Consider the following 27,885-nt stretch of genomic DNA (forward strand, 5'->3'; position numbering starts at 1 on the left):
GCGGGATGTGGGGTAACAGCTAGTGATACTGCGTATAGGAGAGGTCGGCCATTACAGATGGAGCGGGATGTGAGGTAACGGCTATACCGAGTATAGGAGAGGTCGGCCATTACAGATGGAGCGGGATGTGAGGTAACGGCTATACCGAGTATAGGAGAGGTCGGCCATTACAGATGGAGCGGGATGTGAGGTAACGGCTATACCGAGTATAGGAGAGGTCGGCCATTACAGATGGAGCGGGATGTGGGGTAACGGTGATACCGAGTATAGGAGAAGTCTCCCATTACAGATGGAGCGGGATGTGGGGTAACGGCGCTACCGAGTATAGGAGAGGTCGGCCATTACAGATGGAGCGGGATGTGGGGTAACATCTAGTGATACCGAGTACAGGAGAGGTCGGCCATTACAGATGGAGCGGGATGTGGGGTAACAGGGATACCGAGTATAGGAGAGGTCGGCCATTACAGATGGAGCGGGATTTGGGGTAACAACTGCTGATACCGAGTATAGGAGAGGTCGGCCATTACAGATGGAGCGGGATGTGGGGTAACAGCTATACCGAGTATAGGAGAGGTCGGCCATTACAGATGGAGCAGGATGTGGGGTAACGGCGATACCGAGTATAGGAGAGGTCGGCCATTACAGATGGAGCGGGATGTGGGGTAACGGCGATACCGAGTATAGGAGAGGTCGGCCATTGCAGATGGAGCGGGATGTGGGGTAACGGCGATACCGAGTATAGGAGAGGTCGGCCATTACAGATGGAGCGGGATGTGAGGTAACGGCTATACAGAGTATAGGAGAGGTCGGCCATTACAGATGGAGCGGGATGTGGGGTAACGGCGATACCGAGTATAGGAGAGGTCGGCCATTACAGATGGAGCGGGATGTGGGGTAACGGCGATACCGAGTACAGGAGAGGTCGGCCATTACAGATGGAGCGGGATGTGGGGTAACAGGGATACCGAGTATAGGAGAGGTCGGCCATTACAGATGGAGCGGGATGTTGGGTAACAGCTAGTGATGCCTAGTATAGGAGAGGTCGGCCATTACAGATGGAGCGGGATGTGAGGTAACGGCTATACCGAGTATAGGAGAGGTCGGCCATTACAGATGGAGCGGGATGTGAGGTAACGGCTATACCGAGTATAGGAGAGGTCGGCCATTACAGATGGAGCGGGATGTGAGGTAACGGCGATACCGAGTATAGGAGAAGTCGGCTATTACAGATGGAGCGGGATGTGGGGTAACAGCTAGTGATACCGAGTATAGGAGAGGTCGACCATTACAGATGGAGCGGGATGTGGGGTAACGGCGATACCGAGTATAGGAGAAGTCGGCTATTACAGATGGAGCGGGATGTGGGGTAACAACTACTGATACCGAGTATAGGAGAGGTCGACCATTACAGATGGAGCGGGATGTCTCGTTACAGCGACCCCTATAGAATATCTTTGCCGCTGGAGCACAATGTGTAGGGTAAAGACTTCCTGATTCGGTTGTTGCTGAGGGAAGATTTATTGGCAGTTCCATAAATAGGACAATTTGCCCCAGTTCGTATATAAAAACAAGTAATAAAACATGGGTGGACCTGCAGAGCCCACCACCTGTATATAAAAGCATTGTTCTGTGGCGGTTTAGTCCCTGATGTCTGTCCAGCAGTCCAGATACCACCGGTGGTCAGATCTTCTCCACATAATTCCCTGGGAATAGACCATCCCGGCCTCGGAGTCTGCCTTGCCACCAGCCAGATGGATCTGTAGGAGAGAAGAAGCTCCAGTGAGAAAGATCGAACCAAAGCCACCAAGGATCCAGCACTTAAGTCACTTCAAGTGTCCGACCCAACACTCCCTATCTCCCCTCCCCCAAACCCCTGAAACCTGTGTGTGCAAATAATACCGGGACTCTACGGCTCTAGAATAGTCTCATTTCCGGGCTCTGACTTACATACCTTCTCGGACAATCTCCAGGATGTCCTCTGCATTGAAGCTAAGCTCATCCGTGTCTTGGGCATCGTAGGCGTAGAGAGCGCGGCAGCGAGGGAGTTGAGGCTGGGGTTTGGGTTTAGGCGCTGGTTTGGCTCTCCCTCCACCGGGGACTGGTTTGACTTCCTTTGAAAGCCTCCGTTGGACTCTAGAAGACAAGACTATCAATCTTTAGAAGAAGAAATCCTGGACAACCCTCAGGTGGAGTTTCTAATCTGGATCTTCTCTCTACGCACCACCCACATGGTTTCACAATGTTTTGCCATGTCCATCACACCTGGACTTCACTTTGGAACCATGATGGAGGTTTAGATGTTCCAGTCCAGTAATAGAGGACTTTCTGCATGGATTTCAGTGTGGACATAAGCCTACTGTCACGTGAATCAGACCAGATCTACAACCCGTTCAGGGTTACTTGACCGGCTACAGACCACTGTTGTCCTCTGGTTTCCGATTTTCCTCTGTAGTCTCTGATTTTATCTCACAGTTTCCTAACCATTTCTTGGTGACCCCGTGCACCGTTCTCACCCTGCCACTCCCTGATCAGGAACATTCATGAATCCCAAGTCCATGTTTGCAGGAGGTGCTTTGGCCCTAGGACTGGCCCCCTGCCTTGGTAGACTTGGCTGTTCCACGCTGCTCTGTCGGGATGTGAACGACATCCTTTGCGCCTGCCGTAGACGGGGGTTCCTGCTGCCTCCATTGGCGGTTGGTGCTCCTAGAGACCAGATAGAATAGACAATGTTACAAGGTAGTCGTAGCGTGTCCATGACAGATGAGCCCGTCCAGGCATCACACTCACCGCCTGTTGCTCTACCCCGACCATCATGATACTGGCTTTTTCGATTGTCCTTCCTAGTGGGTCCTGCAGAGAGGAGAGAATCGGGAATGTCTGACCTCCAATGATCCCACGCGTTACTTATGTATATATGGGGTTATTACTCACTAGAATTTGCAGGTAGTCCTGGTCCAATGCCGACCACCAGCGCCTTTCCAGATACCTTAATTGAAGCAGTGTCGCCTGTTCCGGTTTGGAACTGAATCTGTCGAGACCCAGCAGCCCCCCAAGGCGTCCACCCCTCTTTCTTCACCTTAAACTCCAGCCTAGGAGGGAAGAAAACCTTAATCCCGCCACATACCGGGATGGACATCATCCTCCTCCTCCACTCCCCACCACTTACTGGTTGCTGAATCTCAATGGCAGTTTCTTCTGTGTCTTCTCCTCGTATCGCTTGTAGAGAAGACTTAGAAACTCTGTCTTGAAGATGCTCTCCAGGACGCTGTCATACTGCGCCTCGTGAATGATGATGAAGTCATCCTGCAGCGGACTGTGGAGAGAGAAGAACTTATGGCGATCACCACCCAACGGATCCACATCATCCACTTAGTGACCGATTACGAGGATTACCTTAAAGATACAGACTGGATATCCTTCAGCTCGATCTTCCTCTTCAGAACCTCTTTGATTTGCCCTTTCTCGGGACCTTGTTTTACTTTCTCCCGACCAATCAGATACAGGAATTTGGGAGTCAACACCAGGTCTCGCTTCAGCGTCTGCAGATCAGAAGAGATCATTACTAGAGTCTCCTCCAGAGTTTCCTCCGGGATGCTCCATGACCGGCACCTTACCTTGAACCGTCGATCGTATTTCACAACTGTGTCTGCAAAATCGATGCGTTCTCTACGCCCTACGAACTGCCTCAGCTCCGGTCGGCCGTCCATCCCGATATAGTCCCCGACAAAGTTTCTGTTGATGCTGTTCCTCCGTCGTTCCTTCTTGTTCAGGACGATGGTAGAAGCTAGTGACAGACAGGTTGTAGGTTATGACTTGCTGACAAGTTGAAGTTGCTCGGACCCTTCCAGTCGGCCACCTACCTTCCTCTCGCATGCGGATGTATTTGCGTACGGCGGTGTGCTTGCGCCAGGCTTTCTGAATCACACGGGCAAAGCTATCGTATTTTCTCTCCCTCATTTCTTCCAACAAAAAGAGCTAAAAATATATAAGGTCATAGTCACAAGCGTTCCCGGTGAATGACGTCCCCCACTCCATCACTTACAGATTCTGGCGCTTTGATGAACACTTTGGTTTTGCCCAACTGGTACTGATCAGAGTCCATGTTGACGGCCTTCAGCAGGTGGAGGACTCCTTTCTTCTCATCTCCTCTCCATTCTGGCCAGGTCTCCCTTGTCAGTATGGCATACCTACATATACATACATTAGACCTGAAGCTGCTGGTGCCAGAGAAGGCAACACCTGTATATGTGCATACAACATATCGCTATATACCGATGAAGAAACTTCTGGAAAACTCTACGATAGGCGTATCCCGCACGTCGTACACGGATGTTCTCTCGAAGCCCTAAATATTCCACTTGATGTTTCACTCTGAATGGGGAAAAAAAGACTGGTCTTCAGATATCTCGTACATGGAGAGGCCTCAGATTAACCCCTTCTTCTCCAACTACCTGCTGTCCTCCCAGTCGCGGGGTTTCTTAGTCTCGTTGGGCTTGATGCAGCGTATGTAGTGCGGGGTGCACTTCATCAGGGTCTGCACCAAATCATTGGCTTGTTTCTTCAGGGAGAGAATATTAAGGTCAATATCATAGTAAAGACAGAAGCTCACAGAACGGAGCGCCCCCTACAGAGCAAACTGTGAGATGCCATAATGCATGCGTATTCTTATGGCCATATTACAGCCACAAGACTAAGAGGACCTGCAGTCTAATGGTGGTCTAAATGGTTGGTTAAAAGACCTTACACAGACCCCAACAAAGAAACACTGACCTGATAAAGTAACCTAAAGCCTCACATAGAGATCCCGATAAAGTAACCCAAAGCCTCACGTAGAGATCCCGAGTAACCCAAAGCCTCACGTAGAGATCCCGATACAGTAACCTAAAGCCTCACATAGAGATCCCGATAAAGTGACCCAAAGCCTCACGTAGAGATCCCAAGTAACCCAAAGCCTCACAGAGATCCCGATAAAGTGACCCAAAGCCTCACGTAGAGATCCCAAGTAACCCAAAGCCTCACGTAGAGATCCCGATACAGTAACCCAAAGCCTCACATAGAGATCCCGATAAAGTGACCCAAAGCCTCACGTAGAGATCCCAAGTAACCCAAAGCCTCACATAGAGATCCCGATAAAGTAACCCAAAGCCTCACGTAGAGATCCCGAGTAACCCAAAGCCTCACGTAGAGATCCCGATACAGTAACCCAAAGCTTCACGTAGAGATCCCGATACAGTAACCCAAAGCCTCACATAGAGATCCCGATACAGTAACCCAAAGCCTCACGTAGAGATCCCGATACAGTAACCTAAAGCCTCACATAGAGATCCCGATAAAGTAACCCAAAGCCTCACGTAGAGATCCCGAGTAACCCAAAGCCTCACGTAGAGATCCCGAGTAACCCAAAGCCTCACGTAGAGATCCCGATACAGTAACCCAAAGATTCACGTAGAGATCCCGATACAGTAACCCAAAGCCTCACATAGAGATCCCGATAAAGTGACCCAAAGCCTCACGTAGAGATCCCAAGTAACCCAAAGCCTCACGTAGAGATCCCGATACAGTAACCCAAAGCCTCACGTAGAGATCCCGATAAAGTAACCCAAAGCCTCACATAGAGATCCCGATAAAGTGACCCAAAGCCTCACGTAGAGATCCCGATAAAGTAACCCAAAGCTTCACCTAGAGATCCCGAGTAACCCAAAGCCTCACGTAGAGATCCCGAGTAACCCAAAGCCTCACGTAGAGATCCCGATAAAGTAACCCAAAGCCTCACATAGAGATCCCGATAAAGTAACCCAAAGCCTCACGTAGAGATCCCGATACAGTAACCCAAAGCTTCACGTAGAGATCCCGAGTAACCCAAAGCCTCACGTAGAGATCCCGATACAGTAACCCAAAGCTTCACGTAGAGATCCCCAGTAACCCAAAGCCTCACATAGAGATCCCGATACAGTAACCCAAAGCCTCACGTAGAGATCCCGATACAGTAACCCAAAGCCTCACGTAGAGATCCCGATAAAGTAACCCAAAGCCTCACGTAGAGATCCCGATAAAGTAACCCAAAGCTTCACCTAGAGATCCCGAGTAACCCAAAGCCTCACGTAGAGATCCCGAGTAACCCAAAGCCTCATGTAGAGATCCCGATAAAGTAACCCAAAGCCTCACATAGAGATCCCGATAAAGTAACCCAAAGCCTAACATAGAGATCCCGATACAGTAACCCAAAGCTTCACGTAGAGATCCCGAGTAACCCAAAGCCTCACGTAGAGATCCCGATACAGTAACCCAAAGCTTCACGTAGAGATCCCGAGTAACCCAAAGCCTCACATAGAGATCCCGATACAGTAACCCAAAGCCTCACGTAGAGATCCCGATACAGTAACCCAAAGCCTCACGTAGAGATCCCGATAAAGTAACCCAAAGCCTCACGTAGAGATCCCGATAAAGTAACCCAAAGCTTCACCTAGAGATCCCGAGTAACCCAAAGCCTCACGTAGAGATCCCGAGTAACCCAAAGCCTCATGTAGAGATCCCGATAAAGTAACCCAAAGCCTCACATAGAGATCCCGATAAAGTAACCCAAAGCCTAACATAGAGATCCCGATACAGTAACCCAAAGCTTCACGTAGAGATCCCGAGTAACCCAAAGCCTCACGTAGAGATCCCGAGTAACCCAAAGCCTCACATAGAGATCCCGATACAGTAACCCAAAGCCTCACGTAGAGATCCCGATACAGTAACCCAAAGCCTCACGTAGAGATCCCGATAAAGTAACCCAAAGCTTCACGTAGAGATCCCAAGTAACCCAAAGCCTCACGTAGAGATCCCGATACAGTAACCCAAAGCCTCACGTAGAGATCCCGATACAGTAACCCAAAGCCTCACGTAGAGATCCCGATACAGTAACCCAAAGCCTCACGTAGAGATCCCGATACAGTAACCCAAAGCCTCACGTAGAGATCCCGATACAGTAACCCAAAGCCTCACGTAGAGATCCCGATAAAGTAACCCAAAGCTTCACGTAGAGATCCCGAGTAACCCAAAGCTTCACATAGAGATCCTGATAAAGTAACCCAAAGCCTCACGTAGAGATCCCGATACAGTAACCCAAAGCCTAACATAGAGATCCCGATAAAGTAACCCAAAGCCTAACATAGAGATCCCGAGTAACCCAAAGCCTCACGTAGAGATCCCGACACAGTGATGCAAAACCTTACATCGAGATCCTGACTACAACAAAACCCATCTGAGATAGAAACACAAAAAGCAGCAAGTCCTCCATGTCGCACACCCCAGGCAGCCTGGAGACCCCACAAGGAGGGCAGGAGGATCACCTTAATCTTGCTGCTGGCCGTAGTAGGACGTCCTTTCTTATCGGCATTGAGATTTTCCGGGAAGCGATCTCTGATGAAAGGTCTGAGGGGAGACAAGACGTGACTGACTGTTTCAGAACATACGTGTGGACATTCCTGCAGTGACCGAACTACCAGAATGACGTTGTCATTGATCTATAAAGTATCTCCCGCCTGCACTACTAATCTGGGGGTGGGAGGACCCGACCCCATCACAGGGTAAGTGAAAAACTCACATTTCACTGCTTTGCATCAGTTCAATAAGGTCGGTGAACAACACGTCTCTGTTCCGCTCACAGAATCCCTCGGCAGTGTACGAGACCTAGATGGGGAACACACAAGGGTTAATCTGAAAGCTGTAGTCTCCCTTTACCTACAGTATATACCTCAACCAATCACAACATATGTTCCTGGAGATAAGAAGGCAGGACATGGCTCCATCGAATCTATCCAAATATCCAGAGATGGTCCACCACTCCACCCAGGCTTATCCAACCAGAGATGGTCTACCACTCCACCCAGGCTTATCTAACTAGAGATGGTCTACCACTCCACCCAGGCTTATCTAACTGGAGATGGTCCACCGCTCCACCCAGGCTTATCCAATGAGAGATGGTCCACCGCTCCACCCAGGCTTATTCAACCAGAGATGGTCCACCGCTCCACCCAGGCTTATCCGATGAGAGATGGTCCACCGCTCCACCCAGGCTTATCTAACCAGAGATGGTCCACGGCTTCACCCAGGCTTATCCAACCAGAGATGGTCCACCGCTCCACCCAGGCTTATCCAACCAGAGATGGTCCACCGCTCCACCCAGGCTTATCCAACCAGAGATGATCCACCGCTCCACCCAGGCTTATCCGATGAGATATGGTCCACCGCTCCACCCAGGCTTATCCGATGAGAGATGGTCCACCGCTCCACCCAGGCTTATCCGATGAGAGATGGTCCACCGCTCCACCCAGGCTTATCCGATGAGAGATGGTCCACCGCTCCACCCAGGTTTATCCGATGAGAGATGGTCCACCGCTCCACCCAGGCTTATCCAACCAGAGATGGTCTACCACTCCACCCAGGCTTATCTAACTAGAGATGGTCTACCACTCCACCCAGGCTTATCTAACTGGAGATGGTCCACCGCTCCACCCAGGCTTATCCAATGAGAGATGGTCCACCGCTCCACCCAGGCTTATTCAACCAGAGATGGTCCACCGCTCCACCCAGGCTTATCCGATGAGAGATGGTCCACCGCTCCACCCAGGCTTATCTAACCAGAGATGGTCCACGGCTTCACCCAGGCTTATCCAACCAGAGATGGTCCACCGCTCCACCCAGGCTTATCCAACCAGAGATGGTCCACCGCTCCACCCAGGCTTATCCAACCAGAGATGATCCACCGCTCCACCCAGGCTTATCCGATGAGATATGGTCCACCGCTCCACCCAGGCTTATCCGATGAGAGATGGTCCACCGCTCCACCCAGGCTTATCCGATGAGAGATGGTCCACCGCTCCACCCAGGCTTATCCGATGAGAGATGGTCCACCGCTCCACCCAGGTTTATCCGATGAGAGATGGTCCACCGCTCCACCCAGGCTTATCCGATGAGATATGGTCCACCGCTCCACCCAGTCTTATCCAACCAGAGATGGCCCACCGCTCCACCCAGGCTTATCCAACCAGAGATGGTCCACCGCTCCACCCAGGCTTATCCAACCAGAGATGGCCCACCGCTCCACCCAGGCTTATCCAACCAGAGATGGTCTACCACTCCACCCAGGCTTATCTAACTAGAGATGGTCTACCACTCCACCCAGGCTTATCTAACTGGAGATGGTCCACCGCTCCACCCAGGCTTATCCAATGAGAGATGGTCCACCGCTCCACCCAGGCTTATTCAACCAGAGATGGTCCACCGCTCCACCCAGGCTTATCCGATGAGAGATGGTCCACCGCTCCACCCAGGCTTATCTAACCAGAGATGGTCCACGGCTTCACCCAGGCTTATCCAACCAGAGATGGTCCACCGCTCCACCCAGGCTTATCCAACCAGAGATGGTCCACCGCTCCACCCAGGCTTATCCAACCAGAGATGATCCACCGCTCCACCCAGGCTTATCCGATGAGATATGGTCCACCGCTCCACCCAGGCTTATCCGATGAGAGATGGTCCACCGCTCCACCCAGGCTTATCCGATGAGAGATGGTCCACCGCTCCACCCAGGCTTATCCGATGAGAGATGGTCCACCGCTCCACCCAGGTTTATCCGATGAGAGATGGTCCACCGCTCCACCCAGGCTTATCCGATGAGATATGGTCCACCGCTCCACCCAGTCTTATCCAACCAGAGATGGCCCACCGCTCCACCCAGGCTTATCCAACCAGAGATGGTCCACCGCTCCACCCAGGCTTATCCAACCAGAGATGGCCCACCACTCCACCCAGGCTGATCTAACTTGAGATGGTCCACCGCTTCACCCAGGCTTATCCAACCAGAGATGGTCCACCGCTCCACCCAGGCTTATCTAACTATATATGGTCCACCGCTCCACTCAGGCTTATCCAACCAGAGATGGTCCACTGCTTCACCCAGGCTTATCCAACCAGAGATGGTCCACCGCTCCACCCAGTCTTATCCAACCAGAGATGGCCCACCGCTCCACCCAGGCTTATCCAACCAGAGATGGTCCACCGCTCCACCCAGGCTTATCCAAACAGAGATGGTCCATCGCTCCACCCAGGCTTATCTAACTATATATGGTCCACCACTCCACTCAGGCTTATCCAGCCAGAGATGATCCACTGCTCCACCCAGGCTTATCCGATGAGAGATGGTCCACCGCTCCACCCAGGCTTATCCGATGAGATATGGTCCACCGCTCCACCCAGGCTTATCCAACCAGAGATGGTCCACTGCTTCACCCAGGCTTATCCAACCAGAGATGGTCCACCGCTCCACCCAGGCTTATCCAACCAGAGATGGTCTACCACTCCATCCAGGCTTATCTAACCAGAGATGGTCCACCGCTCCACCCAGGCTTATCCAACCAGAGATGGTTCACCGCTTCACCCAGTCTTATCCAACCAGAGATGGTCCACCGCTCCACTCAGGCTTATCTAACTATATATGGTCCACCGCTCCACTCAGGCTTATCCAACCAGAGAAGGTCCACTGCTCCACCCAGGCTTATCCAACCAGGATGGTCCACCACTCCACCCAGGCTTATCTAACTAGAGATGGTCTACCGCTCCACCCAGGCTTATCCAACCAGAGATGGTCCACCGCTCCACCCAGGCTTATCCAACCAGAGATGGTCCACCACTCCACCCAGGCTTATCCAACTAGAGATGGTCCACCGCTCCACTTAGGCTTATCTAACTATATATGGTCCACCACTCCACTCAGGCTTATCCAGCCAGAGATGATCCACTGCTCCACCCAGGCTTATCCGATGAGAGATGGTCCACCGCTCCACCCAGGCTTATCCGATGAGATATGGTCCACCGCTCCACCCAGGCTTATCCAACCAGAGATGGTCCACTGCTTCACCCAGGCTTATCCAACCAGAGATGGTCCACCGCTCCACCCAGGCTTATCCAACCAGAGATGGTCTACCACTCCATCCAGGCTTATCTAACCAGAGATGGTCCACCGCTCCACCCAGGCTTATCCAACCAGAGATGGTTCACCGCTTCACCCAGTCTTATCCAACCAGAGATGGTCCACCGCTCCACTCAGGCTTATCTAACTATATATGGTCCACCGCTCCACTCAGGCTTATCCAACCAGAGAAGGTCCACTGCTCCACCCAGGCTTATCCAACCAGGATGGTCCACCACTCCACCCAGGCTTATCTAACTAGAGATGGTCTACCGCTCCACCCAGGCTTATCCAACCAGAGATGGTCCACTGCTCCACCCAGGCTTATCCAACCAGAGATGGTCCACCACTCCACCCAGGCTTATCCAACTAGAGATGGTCCACCACTCCACCCAGGCTTATCTAACTAGAGATGGTCCACCCAGGCTTATTCTCACCTTCCCTGCATAGTGATGGATGATGAATCCTTTGTTCCAGCTGTTAAAGTGCTCATGGCTCCCCATGGCCGCCTGGAGCTTCTGCAGCAGCGTCTGGTCAGCGCCCTCGCCCTTCGCGTGCATCGTGGCACAGACATCATCTAACACACTCATAATCCCTGGAGGACTCTGAGAAGAGAGACAACATGGACGACACCGGCTGCAACATGGGAGGAGCTAAATATCCGGACAGAAATTGCAGGCGCGGTCCAACTCACCAGTTTATTCTCTATCAGGTCACACACAACCTTGTTATTAAAATACTCGATTGGATTCCAGTGGATCCCCTCCTGGACGTACTCCTCCTGGAAGACAAGAGGATCCGGTCAGTGGGACCACCACCAGGGGGCGTACTACAGCCGCCCCGAACCCCCAGCTCACCTGCTCCGCCTTCAGCGTCAGCTCAATGAAGATCTGCTGCAGCTTCTCGTTCACAAAGTTAATACAGAATTGTTCAAAGCCATTTTTCTATAGAGGAAGAGAGAGCGGAGATATAAGGTACACCCCGTATACACAGGAGAGGCCAACCCTATATACACTGCACACCCCATATACACAGCAAGGCCAGCCCCATATACACACAGGCAAGGCCAACCCCATATACAATACGTGCCCCATATACACAGGTAAGGCCACCCCACACCCTGTATTCACTGCACCCCCTGTATACACAGGCAATGCCCACACTATATCCCAGGTGCACTCACACATCATATACCACCCCCTTACCTGAAATATCTCAAACCCATATATATCTAGGACCCCAATGTTGTATTCTTCAATATCCTTCCGCATCGCTTTATTAACAGCCTGGAGAAGGAACAGAAGAAGTCACAGCATAGAATACATAGGTGGTACCGTATAGAGAAGACTGTCTACAATAGACAGGTGGTACAGTATAGAATACATAGGTGGTAGCGTATAGAGAAGACTGTCTACAATAGACAGGTGGTACAGTATAGAATACATAGGTGGTACCGTATAGAGAAGACTGTCTACAATAGACAGGTGGTACAGTATAGAATACATAGGTGGTACCGTATAGAGAAGACTATCTACAATAGACAGGTGGTACAGTATAGAATACGTAGGTGGTACCGTATAGAGAAGACTATCTACAATAGGTAGGTGGTACAGTATAGAATACATAGGTGGCACCGTATAGAGAAGACTGTCTACAATAGGTAGGTGGTACAGTATAGAATACATAGGTGGTACCGTATAAAGAAGACTATCTACAATAGACAGGTGGTACAGTATAGAATACGTAGGTGGTACCGTATAGAGAAGACCGTCTACAATAGACAGGTGGTACAGTATAGAATACATAGGTGGTACCGTATAGAGAAGACCGTCTACAATAGACAGGTGGTACAGTATAGAATACATAGGTGGCACCGTATAGAGAAGACCGTCTACAATAGACAGGTGGTACAGTATAGAATACATAGGTGGTACCGTATAGAGAAGACTGTCTACAATAGACAGGTGGTACAGTATAGAATACATAGGTGGTAGCGTATAGAGAAGACTGTCTACAATAGACAGGTGGTACAGTATAGAATACATAGGTGGTAGCGTATAGAGAAGACTGTCTACAATAGACAGGTGGTACAGTATAGAATACATAGGTGGTAGCGTATAGAGAAGACTGTCTACAATAGACAGGTGGTACAGTATAGAATACGTAGGTGGTACCGTATAGAGAAGACTGTCTACAATAGACAGGTGGTACAGTATAGAATACATAGGTGGTAGCGTATAGAGAAGACTGTCTACAATAGACAGGTGGTACAGTATAGAATACATAGGTGGTACAGTATAGAGAAGACTGTCTACAATAGACAGGTGGTACAGTATAGAATACGTAGGTGGTACCGTATAGAGAAGAAAGTCTACAATAGACAGGTGGTACAGTATAGAATACGTAGGTGGTACCGTATAGAGAAGAAAGTCTACAATAGACAGGTGGTACAGTATAGAATACATAGGTGGTAGCGTATAGAGAAGACTGTCTACAATAGACAGGTGGTACAGTATAGAATACATAGGTGGTACAGTATAGAGAAGACTGTCTACAATAGACAGGTGGTACAGTATAGAATACGTAGGTGGTACCGTATAGAGAAGAAAGTCTACAATAGACAGGTGGTACAGTATAGAATACGTAGGTGGTACCGTATAGAGAAGAAAGTCTACAATAGACAGGTGGTACAGTATAGAATACATAGGTGGTAGCGTATAGAGAAGAAAGTCTACAATAGACAGGTGGTACAGTATAGAATACGTAGGTGGTACCGTATAGAGAAGAAAGTCTACAATAGACAGGTGGTACAGTATAGAATACATAGGTGGTAGCGTATAGAGAAGAAAGTCTACAATAGACAGGTGGTACAGTATAGAATACGTAGGTGGTACCGTATAGAGAAGAAAGTCTACAATAGACAGGTGGTACAGTATAGAATACATAGGTGGTACAGTATAGAGAAGAAAGTCTACAATAGACAGGTGGTACAGTATAGAATACATAGGTGGTACAGTATAGAGAAGACTGTCTACAATAGACAGGTGGTACAGTATAGAATACATAGGTGGTACCGTATAGAGAAGAAAGTCTACAATAGACAGGGGGTACAGTATAGAATACATAGGTGGTAGCGTATAGAGAAGAAAGTCTACAATAGACAGGTGGTACAGTATAGAATACATAGGTGGTAGCGTATAGAGAATATAGAATATGTAGGTGGTATATTATGGAATAGAGTATATGATACCATTCATTATATACTGTACTGTCTGTATACTATATACTGTCTCATCCATGTATTATATTCTGTATATTATAGACAGTATAGCCTACACATATATGTCATCTTGCTCTCACCTGCACCAGGTAATCGAAGAGTCGGGTGTACAAGGCTTTTGAGAGGGCGTCACGTGTGAAACACGCCTGCTCCACATTCAGGGTCACGTCGATCACTTCAGACTTCCCGCCCCACTTACTGTCCATTTTGCGACTGGTCAGCTTCTCCTTTAACCGAGACTGGTCTATGCCGAGAAGATATGCAGGAAAGGCCAAGACTGCCCGGACACAGACGACAAGGGTTAATGAACTGACCCAGTGTCCTGTCCCTAATATTATCCCCCAGACATCACTGACCTCCACACTCACAGTCCTCATCCTCAGACATCACTGACCTCCACCCCAGACATCACTGACCTCCAGACTCACAGTCCTTATCCCCAGACATCACTGACCTCCACAATCACAGTCCTCATCCTCAGACATCACTGACCTCCACACTCACAGTCCTGATCCTCAGACATCACTGACCTCCACACTCACAGTCCTCATCCCCTGACATCACTGACCTCCACACTCACAGTCCTCACCCCCAGACATCACTGACCTCCACACTCACAGTCCTTATCCTCAGACATCACTGACCTCCACCCCAAACATCACTGACCTCCAGACTCACAGTCCTCATCCTCAGACATCACTGACCTCCACAATCACAGTCCTCATCCTCAGACATCACTGACCTCCACACTCACAGTCCTGATCCTCAGACATCACTGACCTCCACACTCACAGTCCTCATCCCCTGACATCACTGACCTCCACACTCACAGTCCTTATCCTCAGACATCACTGACCTCCACCCCAAACATCACTGACCTCCAGACTCACAGTCCTTATCCCCAGACATCACTGACCTCCACACTCACAGTCCTTATCCCCAGACATCACTGACCTCCACACTCACAGTCCTTATCCCCAGACATCACTGACCTCCACACTCACAGTCCTTATCCCCTTGACATCACTGACCTCCACACTCACAGTCCTCATCCCCTGACATCACTGACCTCCACACTCACAGTCCTTATCCTCAGACATCACTGACCTCCACCCCAAACATCACTGACCTCCAGACTCACAGTCCTTATCCCCAGACATCACTGACCTCCACACTCACAGTCCTCATCCCCTGACATCACTGACCTCCACACTCACAGTCCTTATCCTCAGACATCACTGACCTCCACCCCAAACATCACTGACCTCCAGACTCACAGTCCTTATCCCCAGACATCACTGACCTCCACACTCACAGTCCTTATCCCCAGACATCACTGACCTCCACACTCACAGTCCTTATCCCCAGACATCACTGACCTCCACACTCACAGTCCTTATCCCCTTGACATCACTGACCTCCACACTCGCAGTCCTCATCCCCTGACATCACTGACCTCCACACTCACAGTCCTCATCCTCAGACATCACTGACCTCCACAATCACAGTCCTCATCCTCAGACATCACTGACCTCCAGACTCACAGTCCTTATCCTCAGACATCACTGACCTCCACACTCACAGTCCTCATCCTCAGACATCACTGACCTCCACAATCACAGTCCTCATCTTCAGACATCACTGACCTCCACACTGACAGTCCTCAACCCCAGACATCACTGACCTCCAGACTCACAGTCCTTATCCTCAGACATCACTGACCTCCACCCCAAACATCACTGACCTCCAGACTCACAGTCCTTATCCCCAGACATCACTGACCTCCAGACTCACAGTCCTTATCCCCTTGAAATCACTGACCTCCACACTCACAGTCCTCATCCCCAGACATCACTGACCTCCACACTCACAGTCCTTATCCTCAGACATCACTGACCTCCACACTCACAGTCCTCACCCCCAGACATCATTGACCTCCACACTCACAGTCCTCATCCCCTGACATCACTGACCTCCACACTCACAGTCCTCATCCTCAGATATCATTGACCTCATCCCCTGACATCACCGTCCCCCACACTCACAGTCCTCGCTCTCCACCATAGCATAATTGCCGTTTTCCCGAAAACCAATGTTCCCCAAGTGCAGGATCCCAGCGACGATCTGCAGGACGGAGGCCTGAGCATCATGCGAAAGACCGACCACGTCCATGGCTGCCTGTAGGGAAGATGATAGAGAATGAGAAGGACAGGAGTGGCGCCCCCCACTGGTGGTAGTTACCCGTCTCCTCGCTGTCACCCACCATGGTTTCTGCAAATTCTTTTTTGTCGCTGACGTCTTCCACGTTGTAGACCGCCGACTGATTGAGATAGAAGTAATAATCGGGAGTGGTGACCCCCAGATTCTCCCGATCCTCAGTGCTGACCCCCTCCAAAAGCTGGAAGACATGGCGGAGACTGTCAGCTGTGGCGGAGACTGTCAGCTGTGGCGGTGTCCACCACTACATCACCCGGCGCCTCCACCACCAGCGCACTCACCTGGTAGAAGATATGGAAGTTCCTCTCGCCCGCATTCTGACTGACCACGCGGGACTTCTCCAGGAGGAAGTTAGAAATCTGCCCCCCGTCCGGCTCCCCGCCCCGGCTGAACTGGATCTCAAAGTATTTACCCTGCCAGTAAGGGAAGAGCATGGGCAGCTGCAGATTATTACACCCCAAGATCTGCAGAACATCGCTCTAACATCTCTACTCCCCGACACATAGTGATATATCCTGCAGATTATCACACCAGAGCTCTGCAGTACATCGCTCCCTCTCCGTCCTGATATATCCTGCAGATTATTACACCAGAGCTCTGCAGCACATCGCTCCCTCTCCGTCCTGATATATCCTACAGATTATTACACCAGAGCTCTGCAGTACATCGCTCCCTCTCCGTCCTGATATATCCTGCAGATTATTACACCAGAGCTCTGCAGTACATCGCTCCCTCTCCGTCCTGATATATCCTGCAGATTATTACACCAGAGCTCTGCAGCACATCGCTCCCTCTCCGTCCTGATATATCCTGCAGATTATTACACCAGAGCTCTGCAGCACATCGCTCCCTCTCCATCCTGATATATCCTGCAGATTATTACACCAGAGCTCTGCAGCACATCACTCCCTCTCCATCCTGTTGTCTAGAGCTGGTCACGGTGAACTCACGAATCTGCTGGAGTTGTTGTTCCTCACGGTCTTGGCGTTCCCGAAGGCTTCCAGTAAGGGGTTGGACTTGAGGATGATGTCCTTCACGTGCTGTAAGAAGAGAAGAGATGAGCTGGAGAGGTGAGCCCTGCCCCCACCGCCCCCTGTGCACGTGCAGGACATAGGCGGTGTCACCCGTACCTGAACCTTGGGCCCTCCGCCGGACACTTTGGAGATGTAGCCCATGATGTACTTGGCTGCCACGGTTTTCCCGGCTCCGCTCTCCCCACTGTAGGATGAGAAGATGTAATAGGTGTCTGGTACATGGCTGCGGCGTGCGGAGGCGCCATGAACCTGATGATGACCCTCTGACCCCGGCTCCCCCCCCCTCTTATACCCCAGTCGGGTCCCCCCAATACTATGTGCCTTGGTTGAGGGTCCTCCCTTATATTACGCATCTCAGTCAGGTCCCCCCAATGCTATATGCCCTGGTCGGGGCCCCCTGTGGTCAGAACGTTCCGGATCCTCTCACCTGATGATGACGCACTGGTTCTCGCTGTCTATCAGCATGTTCCGGTACATTGTATCAGCCAGGGCGTAGATGTGCGGAGGATTCTCATACTGAGCCTATAGGGGGCGCAAACACACATCTGTATCTGTACCATACGCGGCAGCCTCAGGCCTGTCAGTAACCTGTTATATGCACTGATGTGACAGGAGGTGTTGGAGAGGAATCAGTGGAGTTGCCTGTCAGTGAATGGGGGGCGTACCGGTGATAACAGCGAGCACAGATCGATTATGACAAACTGCAGTACCAGCTACCAAACACCAGGGGGCAGCAGAGAGCAGGAGAAAACTTCCACAGCTGCTTGTCACATGACCATGAGCCAATCAGAGAGCAGCATGTACAGCCTGTATACAAAGGTGTGGAGTCAGGTGACGGCGGTGGAGCGGTGACTCACTTCCTCTATTGCATCTCCATAAATCTCACCTACAGGGCACAGAAGTACAACCGCACCATCGTGTGACGGCTCAGAAAGTATTCATGTCTACAGGGAAGGGACGGATATACCGCAGGATGTGTATATGGGGTATACCACCTGTACACACCATACGGACGCTATACACCGCCACTGAGTGTACAGGCAAATACAGCACCCCTCCATAGCGGAGCCCGAAACAGCGCCACCAAGGCTACAGTCCGATACAACCTTACCAATAGTGGAGCTCCATGTGCTACTACTCACCGCTCCCTGGTACATCTCAATCTCCTTATCTGTGAAGTACGGCAGCTGCTTGAATGGGTTAACAGAGATCAGCACCGGCCCAATATATGTCTGAGGGTGTTAAGATACTTCAAACAACATGGAGACCACTGGTACACGCTATAAACAGGCAAATTGTGGTGCAAAACAAACCAGGCCAGAGCCTAGAACAGTGGGAAGACCCACTGGGGCCTTCATTTGTCAAATCTAGAGATGCAACAGTTATCCTCTGGTGTTGTTATCCCTCTCCTCTGTGTACAGCTACAGTCGTCCTCTGGTTTTGTTATCCTTCTCCTCTGTGTACAGCTACAGTCGTCCTCTGGTGTTGTTATGCCTCTCCTGTGTGTACAGCTACAGTCGTCATATGGTGTTATCCCTCTCCTCTGTGTACAGTTACAGTCGTCCTCTGCTATTATACCTCTCCTCTGTGTACAGCTACAGGCGTCCACTGGTGTTGTTATCCCTCTCCTCTGGATACAGCTACAGTCGTCCTCTGGTGTTGTTATCCCTCTCCTGTGTGTACAGCTACAGTCGTCCTCTGGTGTTGTTATCCCTCTCCTCTGTGTACAGCTACAGTCGTTCTCTGGTTTCGTTATCTCTCTCCTCTGTGTACAGCTACAGTCGTCCTCTGGTGTTATCCCTCTTCTCTGTGTATAGCTACAGTCGTCTTCTGGTGTTGTTATCCCTCTCCTCTGTGTACAGCTACAGTCGTCTTCTGGTGTTGTTATCCCTCTCCTCTGTGTACAGTTACAGTCGTCCTCTGCTATTATCCCTCTCCTCTGTGTACAGCTACAGTCATCCTCTGGTGTTGTTATCCCTCTCCTGTGTGTACAGCTACAGTCATCCTCTGGTGTCTTCCCTCTCCTCTGTGTACAGCTACAGTCGTCCTCTGGTGTTGTTATCCCTCTCCTCTGTGTACAGCTACAGTCATCTTCTGGTGTTGTTATCCCTCTCCTCTGTGTACAGTTACAGTCGTCCTCTGCTATTATCCCTCTCCTCTGTGTACAGCTACAGTCATCTTCTGGTGCTGTTATCCCTCTCCTCTGTGTACAGCTACAGTCATCTTCTGGTGTTGTTATCCCTCTCCTCTGTGTACAGCTACAGTCATCTTCTGGTGCTGTTATCCCTCTCCTCTGTGTACAGCTACAGTCATCTTCTGGTGTTGTTATCCTTCTCCTCTGTGTACAGCTACAGTCGTCTTCTGGTGTTGTTATCCCTCTCCTCTGTGTACAGCTACAGTCGTTCTCTGGTTTCGTTATCTCTCTCCTCTGTGTACAGCTACAGTCGTCCTCTGGTGTTGTTATCCCTCTCTTCTGTGTACAGCTACAGTCGTCCTCTGGTGTCATCCCTCTCCTCTGTGTACAGCTACAGTCATCTTCTGGTGTTGTTATCCCTCTCCTCTGTGTACAGCTACAGTCATCCTCTGGTGTTGTTATCCCTCTCCTCTGTGTACAGCTACAGTCATCCTCTGCTGTCATCCCTCTCCTCTGTGTACAGCTACAGTCATCTTCTGGTGTTGTTATCCCTCTCCTCTGTGTACAGTTACAGTCGTCCTCTGCTATTATCCCTCTCCTCTGTGTACAGCTACAGTCATCTTCTGGTGCTGTTATCCCTCTCCTCTGTGTACAGCTACAGTCATCTTCTGGTGTTGTTATCCCTCTCCTCTGTGTACAGCTACAGTCGTTCTCTGGTTTCGTTATCTCTCTCCTCTGTGTACAGCTACAGTCGTCTTCTGGTGTTGTTATCCCTCTCCTGTGTGTACAGCTACAGTCATCCTCTGGTGTCTTCCCTCTCCTCTGTGTACAGTTACAGTCGTCCTCTGCTATTATCCCTCTCCTCTGTGTACAGCTACAGTCGTCCTCTGGTGTCATCCCTCTCCTCTGTGTACAGCTACAGTCATCCCTCTCCTGTGTGTACAGCTACAGTCGTCTTCTGGTGTTGTTATCCCTCTCCTGTGTGTACAGCTACAGTCATCCTCTGGTGTCATCCCTCTCCTCTGTGTACAGCTACAGTCGTTCTCTGGTTTCGTTATCTCTCTCCTCTGTGTACAGCTACAGTCGTCCTCTGGTGTTGTTATCCCTCTCCTCTGTGTACAGCTACAGTCGTCTTCTGGTGTTGTTATCCCTCTCCTCTGTGTACAGCTACAGTCGTCTTCTGGTGTTGTTATCCCTCTCCTCTGTGTACAGCTACAGTCGTCCTCTGGTGTTGTTATCCCTCTCCTCTGTGTACAGCTACAGTCGTCCTCTGGTGTTATTCCTCTCCTCTGTGTACAGCTACAGTCGTCCTCTGGTGTTATTCCTCTCCTCTGTGTACAGCTACAGTCGTCCTCTGGTGTTGTTATCCCTGTCCTCTGTGTACAGAGGTGTTATTTCTATTTCTTCTCTGTGTATAAAACAGTCGTCCTCTAATGTAGTTATACCCCCAATACTTCTCTTTCTTTGGTAACAGTTATCCTACTGTATATTGCTGTTGTTCCCCTTTCCTCTGGTGTTATACCCTGCCTTTGCACATTGGTGTAAGGTAACAGTTGTCCTCTGATGTTATTCCCCTTTTTCTGTGGAAGGTCACAGTCGTCCCCTGCTATTATCCCCCTAACTTCCTCCTTGGTGTAAGGTCACAGTCATTCTCAGGAGATAGTAGATGGATACAAAGATAAAGTCATCCATGTAGCGTTTCTTCAGGTTGTCCACAATGGCCTCCTCTGTGATCTTGGACAGAAGGACCATATCATCCACCCCGCTCTGCCGCACATTCTGGGTCTGCCAGTGGTACCGCTCTTTGCTGCCCTGTAGGGTGACACAGTCAGTGTTAGCTTATCACATGACTACAGTACTAAGGCCAGTATACCCCAACTGATTGTCTATACGTAATATGGTCCTATAGAGACCCCTCCCCTACTATATGTGACGCATCTCCATGTATAGAAGAATGAATATTACTCATGTACAGGGGATTGTCACCCATAGAATCTGCACCCTATTATAGAAGGGATCCGCACTACAGTCTGCAGGCGGGGTGATGATATAGTATGGTATAGACAGGTTATATATATACAGGGACAGATTATACATGTATACATACAGAGGGACAGGTTATATATACAGGGATACGGGTGTGATATAGAGGTACAGGTTATATATACACATGTATCAGGATAGAGGGACCCATGGGATATACAGCCATGTATACAGTTATCTCCTGAGGAATGCCACCCGGCCTCTCCCGCCCGCACTGCAGGTCTGAGCACAGCAGGGTGTGCGGGGTCACAGGGTAGGAATGTGCCTGAGTGTGGGCGGAGCCTCAGGGGAAAAGGCGGGGCAAGATGAACTCTGACACAGTACAGCAGCATACAGGCCGGTATATACACAGTACAGCAGCATACAGGCCGGTATATACACAGTACAGCAGCATACAGGCCGGTATATACACAGTACAGCAGCATACAGGCCGGTATATACACAGTACAGCAGCATACAGGCCGGTATATACACAGTACAGCAGCATACAGGCCGGTATATACACAGTACAGCAGCATACAGGCCGGTATATACACAGTACAGCAGCATACAGGCCGGTATATACACAGTACAGCAGCATACAGGCCGGTATATACACAGTACAGCAGTATACAGGCCGGTATATACACAGTACAGCAGCATACAGGCCGGTATATACACAGTACAGCAGCATACAGGCCGGTATATACACAGTACAGCAGTATACAGGCCGGTATGTAAGGTGTAACAGGAAGACTGCCAGGAGGAGTAACCTGGGAACATGGAGGACTGTGCACCCGACATCACTATACAGGAGGACTACACCCCCCAGTATACAGCAGAGTATATAATATACAGGACTACACCCCCCAGTATACAGCAGAGTATATAATATACAGGACTACACCCCCCAGTATACAGCAGAGTATATAATATACAGGACTACACCCCCCAGTATACAGCAGAGTATATAATATACAGGACTACACCCCCCAGTATACAGCAGAGTATATAATATACAGGACTACACCCCCAGTATACAGCAGAGTATATAATATACAGGACTACACCCCCAGTATACAGCAGAGTATATAATATACAGGACTACACCCCCAGTATACTGCAGAGTATATAATATACAGGACTACACCCCCCCAGTATACAGCAGAGTATATAATATACAGGACTACACCCCCCAGTATACAGCAGAGTATATAATATACAGGACTACACCCCCCAGTATACAGCAGTGTATATAATATACAGGACTACACCCCCCAGTATACAGCAGAGTATATAATATACAGGACTACACCCCCCAGTATACAGCAGAGTATATAATATACAGGTCTACACCCCCCAGTATACAGCAGAGTATATAATATACAGGACTACACCCCCCCAGTATACAGCAGTGTATATAATATACAGGACTACACCCCCAGTATACAGCAGAGTATATAATATACAGGACTACACCCCCAGTATACAGCAGTGTATATAATATACAGGACTACACCCCCAGTATACAGCAGAGTATATAATATACAGGACTACACCCCCAGTATACAGCAGAGTATATAATATACAGGACTACACCCCCAGTATACAGCAGTGTATATAATATACAGGACTACACCCCCAGTATACAGCAGAGTATATAATATACAGGACTACACCCCCCAGTATACAGCAGTGTATATAATATACAGGACTACACCCCCAGTATACAGCAGAGTATATAATATACAGGACTACACCCCCCAGTATACTGCAGAGTATATAATATACAGGACTACACCCCCCAGTATACAGCAGAGTATATAATATACAGGACTACACCCCCCAGTATACTGCAGAGTATATAATATACAGGACTACACCCCCCAGTATACAGCAGAGTATATAATATACAGGACTACACCCCCCCAGTATACAGCAGAGTATATAATATACAGGACTACACCCCCCCAGTATACAGCAGAGTATATAATATACAGGACTACACCCCCCAGTATACAGCAGAGTATATAATATACAGGACTACACCCCCCCCAGTATACAGCAGAGTATATAATATACAGGACTACACCCCCCAGTATACAGCAGAGTATATAATATACAGGACTACACCCCCAGTATACTGCAGAGTATATAATATACAGGACTACACCCCCAGTATACAGCAGAGTATATAATATACAGGACTACACCCCCCCAGTATACAGCAGAGTATATAATATACAGGACTACACCCCCAGTATACAGCAGAGTATATAATATACAGGACTACACCCCCCCAGTATACAGCAGAGTATATAATATACAGGACTACACCCCCCCAGTATACAGCAGTGTATATAATAGACAGGACTACACCCCCAGTATACAGCAGAGTATATAATATACAGGACTACACCCCCAGTATACAGCAGAGTATATAATATACAGGACTACAACCCCCAGTATACAGCAGAGTATATAATATACAGGACTACACCCCCCCCAGTATACAGCAGAGTATATAATAGACAGGACTACACCCCCCAGTATACAGCAGTGTATATAATATACAGGACTACACCCCCCAGTATACAGCAGAGTATATAATATACAGGACTACACCCCCCAGTATACAGCAGAGTATATAATATACAGGACTACAACCCCCAGTATACAGCAGAGTATATAATATACAGGACTACACCCCCCCAGTATACAGCAGTGTATATAATAGACAGGACTACACCCCCAGTATACTGCAGAGTATATAATATACAGGACTACACCCCCCAGTATACAGCAGAGTATATAATATACAGGACTACACCCCCCAGCTCTCACCATGGTGGTGTCGGGGTCTCCTCCCGGTGTCTCGGCCTCTCTCCCGCGGTCTCTCCGCCACCTCCTCCCGCCGTTACCTGGGCGGTGTCTGGATCCAGGTGAGCTGCTCCCCGGGCGACACCTGCTGGACAGGAGCGGAACTGCAGCGGCCGGAGAGTATACAGGACCGGAGAGTATATACCCTGATAATATACAGGACCGGAGAGTATATACCCTGATAATATACAGGACCGGAGAGTATATACCCTGATAATATACAGGACCGGAGAGTATATACCCTGATAATATACAGGACCGGAGAGTATATACCCTGATAATATACAGGACCGGAGAGTATATACCCTGATAATATACAGGACCGGAGAGTATATACCCTGATAATATACAGGACCGGAGAGTATATACCCTGATAATATACAGGACCGGAGAGTATATACCCTGATAATATACAGGACCGGAGAGTATATACCCTGATAATATACAGGAACGGAGAGTATATCCCGGGAGAGTATACAGGACCGGAGAGTATATACCCTGATAATATACAGGACCGGAGAGTATATACCCTGATAATATACAGGACCGGAGAGTATATACCCTGATAATATACAGGACCAGATCGTATATACCCTGATAATATACAGGACAGGAGAGTATATACCCAGAGAGTATACAGGACCGGAGAGTATATACCCTAATAATATACAGGACCGGAGAGTATATACCCTGATAATATACAGGAACGGAGAGTATATCCCGGGAGAGTATACAGGACCGGAGAGTATATACCCTGATAATATACAGGACCGGAGAGTATATCCCGGGAGAGTATACAGGACTGGAGAGTATATACCCTGATAATATACAGGACCGGAGAGTATATACCCTGATAATATACAGGACCGGAGAGTGTATACCCTGATAATATACAGGACCAGATCGTATATACCCTGATAATATACAGGACAGGAGAGTATATACCCAGAGAGTATACAGGACCGGAGAGTATATACCCTAATAATATACAGGACCGGAGAGTATATACCCTGATAATATACAGGACTGGAGAGTATATACCCAGAGAGTATACAGGACCGGAGAGTATATACCCTAATAATATACAGGACCGGAGAGTATATACCCTGATAATATACAGGACTGGAGAGTATATACCCTGATAATATACAGGACCAGAGAGTATATACCTGGAGAGTATACAGGGCAGGAGAGTATATACCCGGAGAGTATACAGGACCAGAGAGTATATATCCTGATCATATACAAGACCGGAGAGTATATACCGGGAGAGTATACAGGACCAGAAAGTATATAAGATGGAAATATACAGAAAGTATATACCCAGAGAGTATGTAGGCACAGACAGTATATAGGGGCAAATATACGGGCTCAGATAGTATATATAATCTGAGAATACTCTGGCCTCACCCAATATATAACTGGTAAGAATACCAGTAATACTGGTAAGAAGACCAGTATATAACCAGACCCATACATAACTGTATGGACTAGTATACAGGCCTGGACCTATATATAACTGCATGGACTAGTATACAGGCCTGGACATATATATAACTGCATGGACTAGTATACAGGCCTGGACCCATATATAACTGTATGGACTAGTATACAGGCCTGGACCCATATATAACTGTATGGACTAGTATACAGGACTGGACCTATATATAACTGCATGGACTAGTATACAGGCCTGGACCAATATATAACTGCATGGACTAGTATACAGGACTGGACCTATATATAACTGCATGGACTAGTATACAGGCCTGGACCAATATATAACTGCATGGACTAGTATACAGGACTGGACCTATATATAACTGCATGGACTAGTATACAGGCCTGGACCCATATATAACTGTATGGACTAGTATACAGGACTGGACCTATATATAACTGCATGGACTAGTATACAGGCCTGGACATATATATAACTGTATGGACTAGTATACAGGACTGGACCTATATATAACTGCATGGACTAGTATACAGGACTGGACCCATATATAACTGCATGGACTAGTATACAGGCCTGGACACATATATAACTGTATGGACTAGTATACAGGCCTGGACCCATATATAACTGTATGGACTAGTATACAGGCCTGGACCTATATATATAACTGCATGGACTAGTATACAGGCCTGGACCTATATATATAACTGCATGGACTAGTATACAGGCCTGGACCCATATATAACTGCATGGACTAGTATACAGGCCTGGACCTATATATAACTGCATGGACTAGTATACAGGCTTGGACCTATATATAACTGCATGGACTAGTATACAGGCCTGGACCTATATATAACTGCATGGACTAGTATACAGGCCTGGACCAATATATAACTGCATGAACTAGTATACAGGCCTGGACCCATATATAACTGTATGGACTAGTATACAGGACTGGACCTATATACAACTGCATGGACTAGTATACAGGCCTTGACATATATATAACTGTATGGACTAGTATACAGGACTGGACCTATATATAACTGCATGGACTAGTATACAGGACTGGACCCATATATAACTGCATGGACTAGTATACAGGACTGGACCTATATATAACTGCATGGACTAGTATACAGGCCTGGACATATATATAACTGTATGGACTAGTATACAGGCCTGGACCCATATATAACTGTATGGACTAGTATACAGGCCTGGACACATATATAACTGTATGGACTAGTATACAGGCCTGGACCCATATATAACTGTATGGACTAGTATACAGGCCTGGACCCATATATAACTGTATGGACTAGTATACAGGCCTGGACCTATATATATAACTGCATGGACTAGTATACAGGCCTGGACCCATATATAACTGCATGGACTAGTATACAGGCCTGGACCTATATATAACTGCATGGACTAGTATACAGGCCTGGACCTATATATAACTGCATGGACTAGTATACAGGCCTGGACCTATATATAACTGCATGGACTAGTATACAGGCCTGGACCAATATATAACTGCATGGACTAGTATACAGGCCGGGACCTATATATAACTGCATGGACTAGTATACAGGCCTGGACCTATATATAACTGCATGGACTAGTATACAGGCCTGGACCTATATATAACTGCATGGACTAGTATACAGGCCTGGACCTATATATAACTGCATGGACTAGTATACAGGCCTGGACCTATATATAACTGCATGGACTAGTATACAGGCCTGGACCTATATATAACTGCATGGACTAGTATACAGGCCTGGACCTATATATAACTGCATGGACTAGTATACAGGCCTGGACCTATATATAACTGCATGGACTAGTATACAGGCCTGGACCAATATATAACTGCATGAACTAGTA

General features: G+C 48.7%; 1 protein-coding gene across 1 annotated transcript; it reads right to left on the reverse strand.

Moving 5' to 3' along the window:
* Nucleotides 1-1,516: 1,516 nt before the first annotated feature.
* LOC142187205 (unconventional myosin-Ie-like) lies at nucleotides 1,517-24,556 on the reverse strand. The gene is made up of 28 exons (XM_075261460.1): nucleotides 24,486-24,556; nucleotides 21,294-21,431; nucleotides 18,628-18,717; nucleotides 17,913-18,007; nucleotides 17,582-17,669; nucleotides 17,402-17,491; nucleotides 16,733-16,864; nucleotides 16,498-16,632; nucleotides 16,280-16,412; nucleotides 14,315-14,511; nucleotides 12,160-12,240; nucleotides 11,812-11,898; nucleotides 11,649-11,735; nucleotides 11,392-11,559; nucleotides 7,589-7,674; nucleotides 7,335-7,416; nucleotides 4,452-4,558; nucleotides 4,273-4,371; nucleotides 4,043-4,187; nucleotides 3,861-3,975; nucleotides 3,615-3,784; nucleotides 3,394-3,539; nucleotides 3,167-3,313; nucleotides 2,932-3,089; nucleotides 2,788-2,850; nucleotides 2,514-2,703; nucleotides 1,952-2,133; nucleotides 1,517-1,757 (listed from the first exon to the last, which is right to left on the reverse strand). The coding sequence occupies exons 1-28, from the start codon at nucleotides 24,486-24,488 to the stop codon at nucleotides 1,681-1,683; spliced, it is 3,291 nt and encodes a 1,096-aa protein (XP_075117561.1). The 5' UTR covers nucleotides 24,489-24,556; the 3' UTR covers nucleotides 1,517-1,680.
* Between the last annotated feature and the right edge of the window lie 3,329 nt (nucleotides 24,557-27,885).

This window comes from Leptodactylus fuscus, unplaced genomic scaffold, assembly GCF_031893055.1.
Source record: "Leptodactylus fuscus isolate aLepFus1 unplaced genomic scaffold, aLepFus1.hap2 HAP2_SCAFFOLD_136, whole genome shotgun sequence".
Classification (NCBI taxonomy): Eukaryota; Metazoa; Chordata; class Amphibia; order Anura; family Leptodactylidae; genus Leptodactylus; species Leptodactylus fuscus.

Bases quoted from the DNA above. Each gene is read 5' to 3' on its own strand.
- LOC142187205 (XM_075261460.1), bottom strand. The intron at 11,736-11,811 runs GTGAGCTGGGGG...CTTGTCTTCCAG, and splicing joins TGACGCTGAAGGCGGAGCAG to GAGGAGTACGTCCAGGAGGG. The intron at 2,704-2,787 runs GTGAGTGTGATG...TCTGGTCTCTAG, and splicing joins TCGGGGTAGAGCAACAGGCG to GAGCACCAACCGCCAATGGA.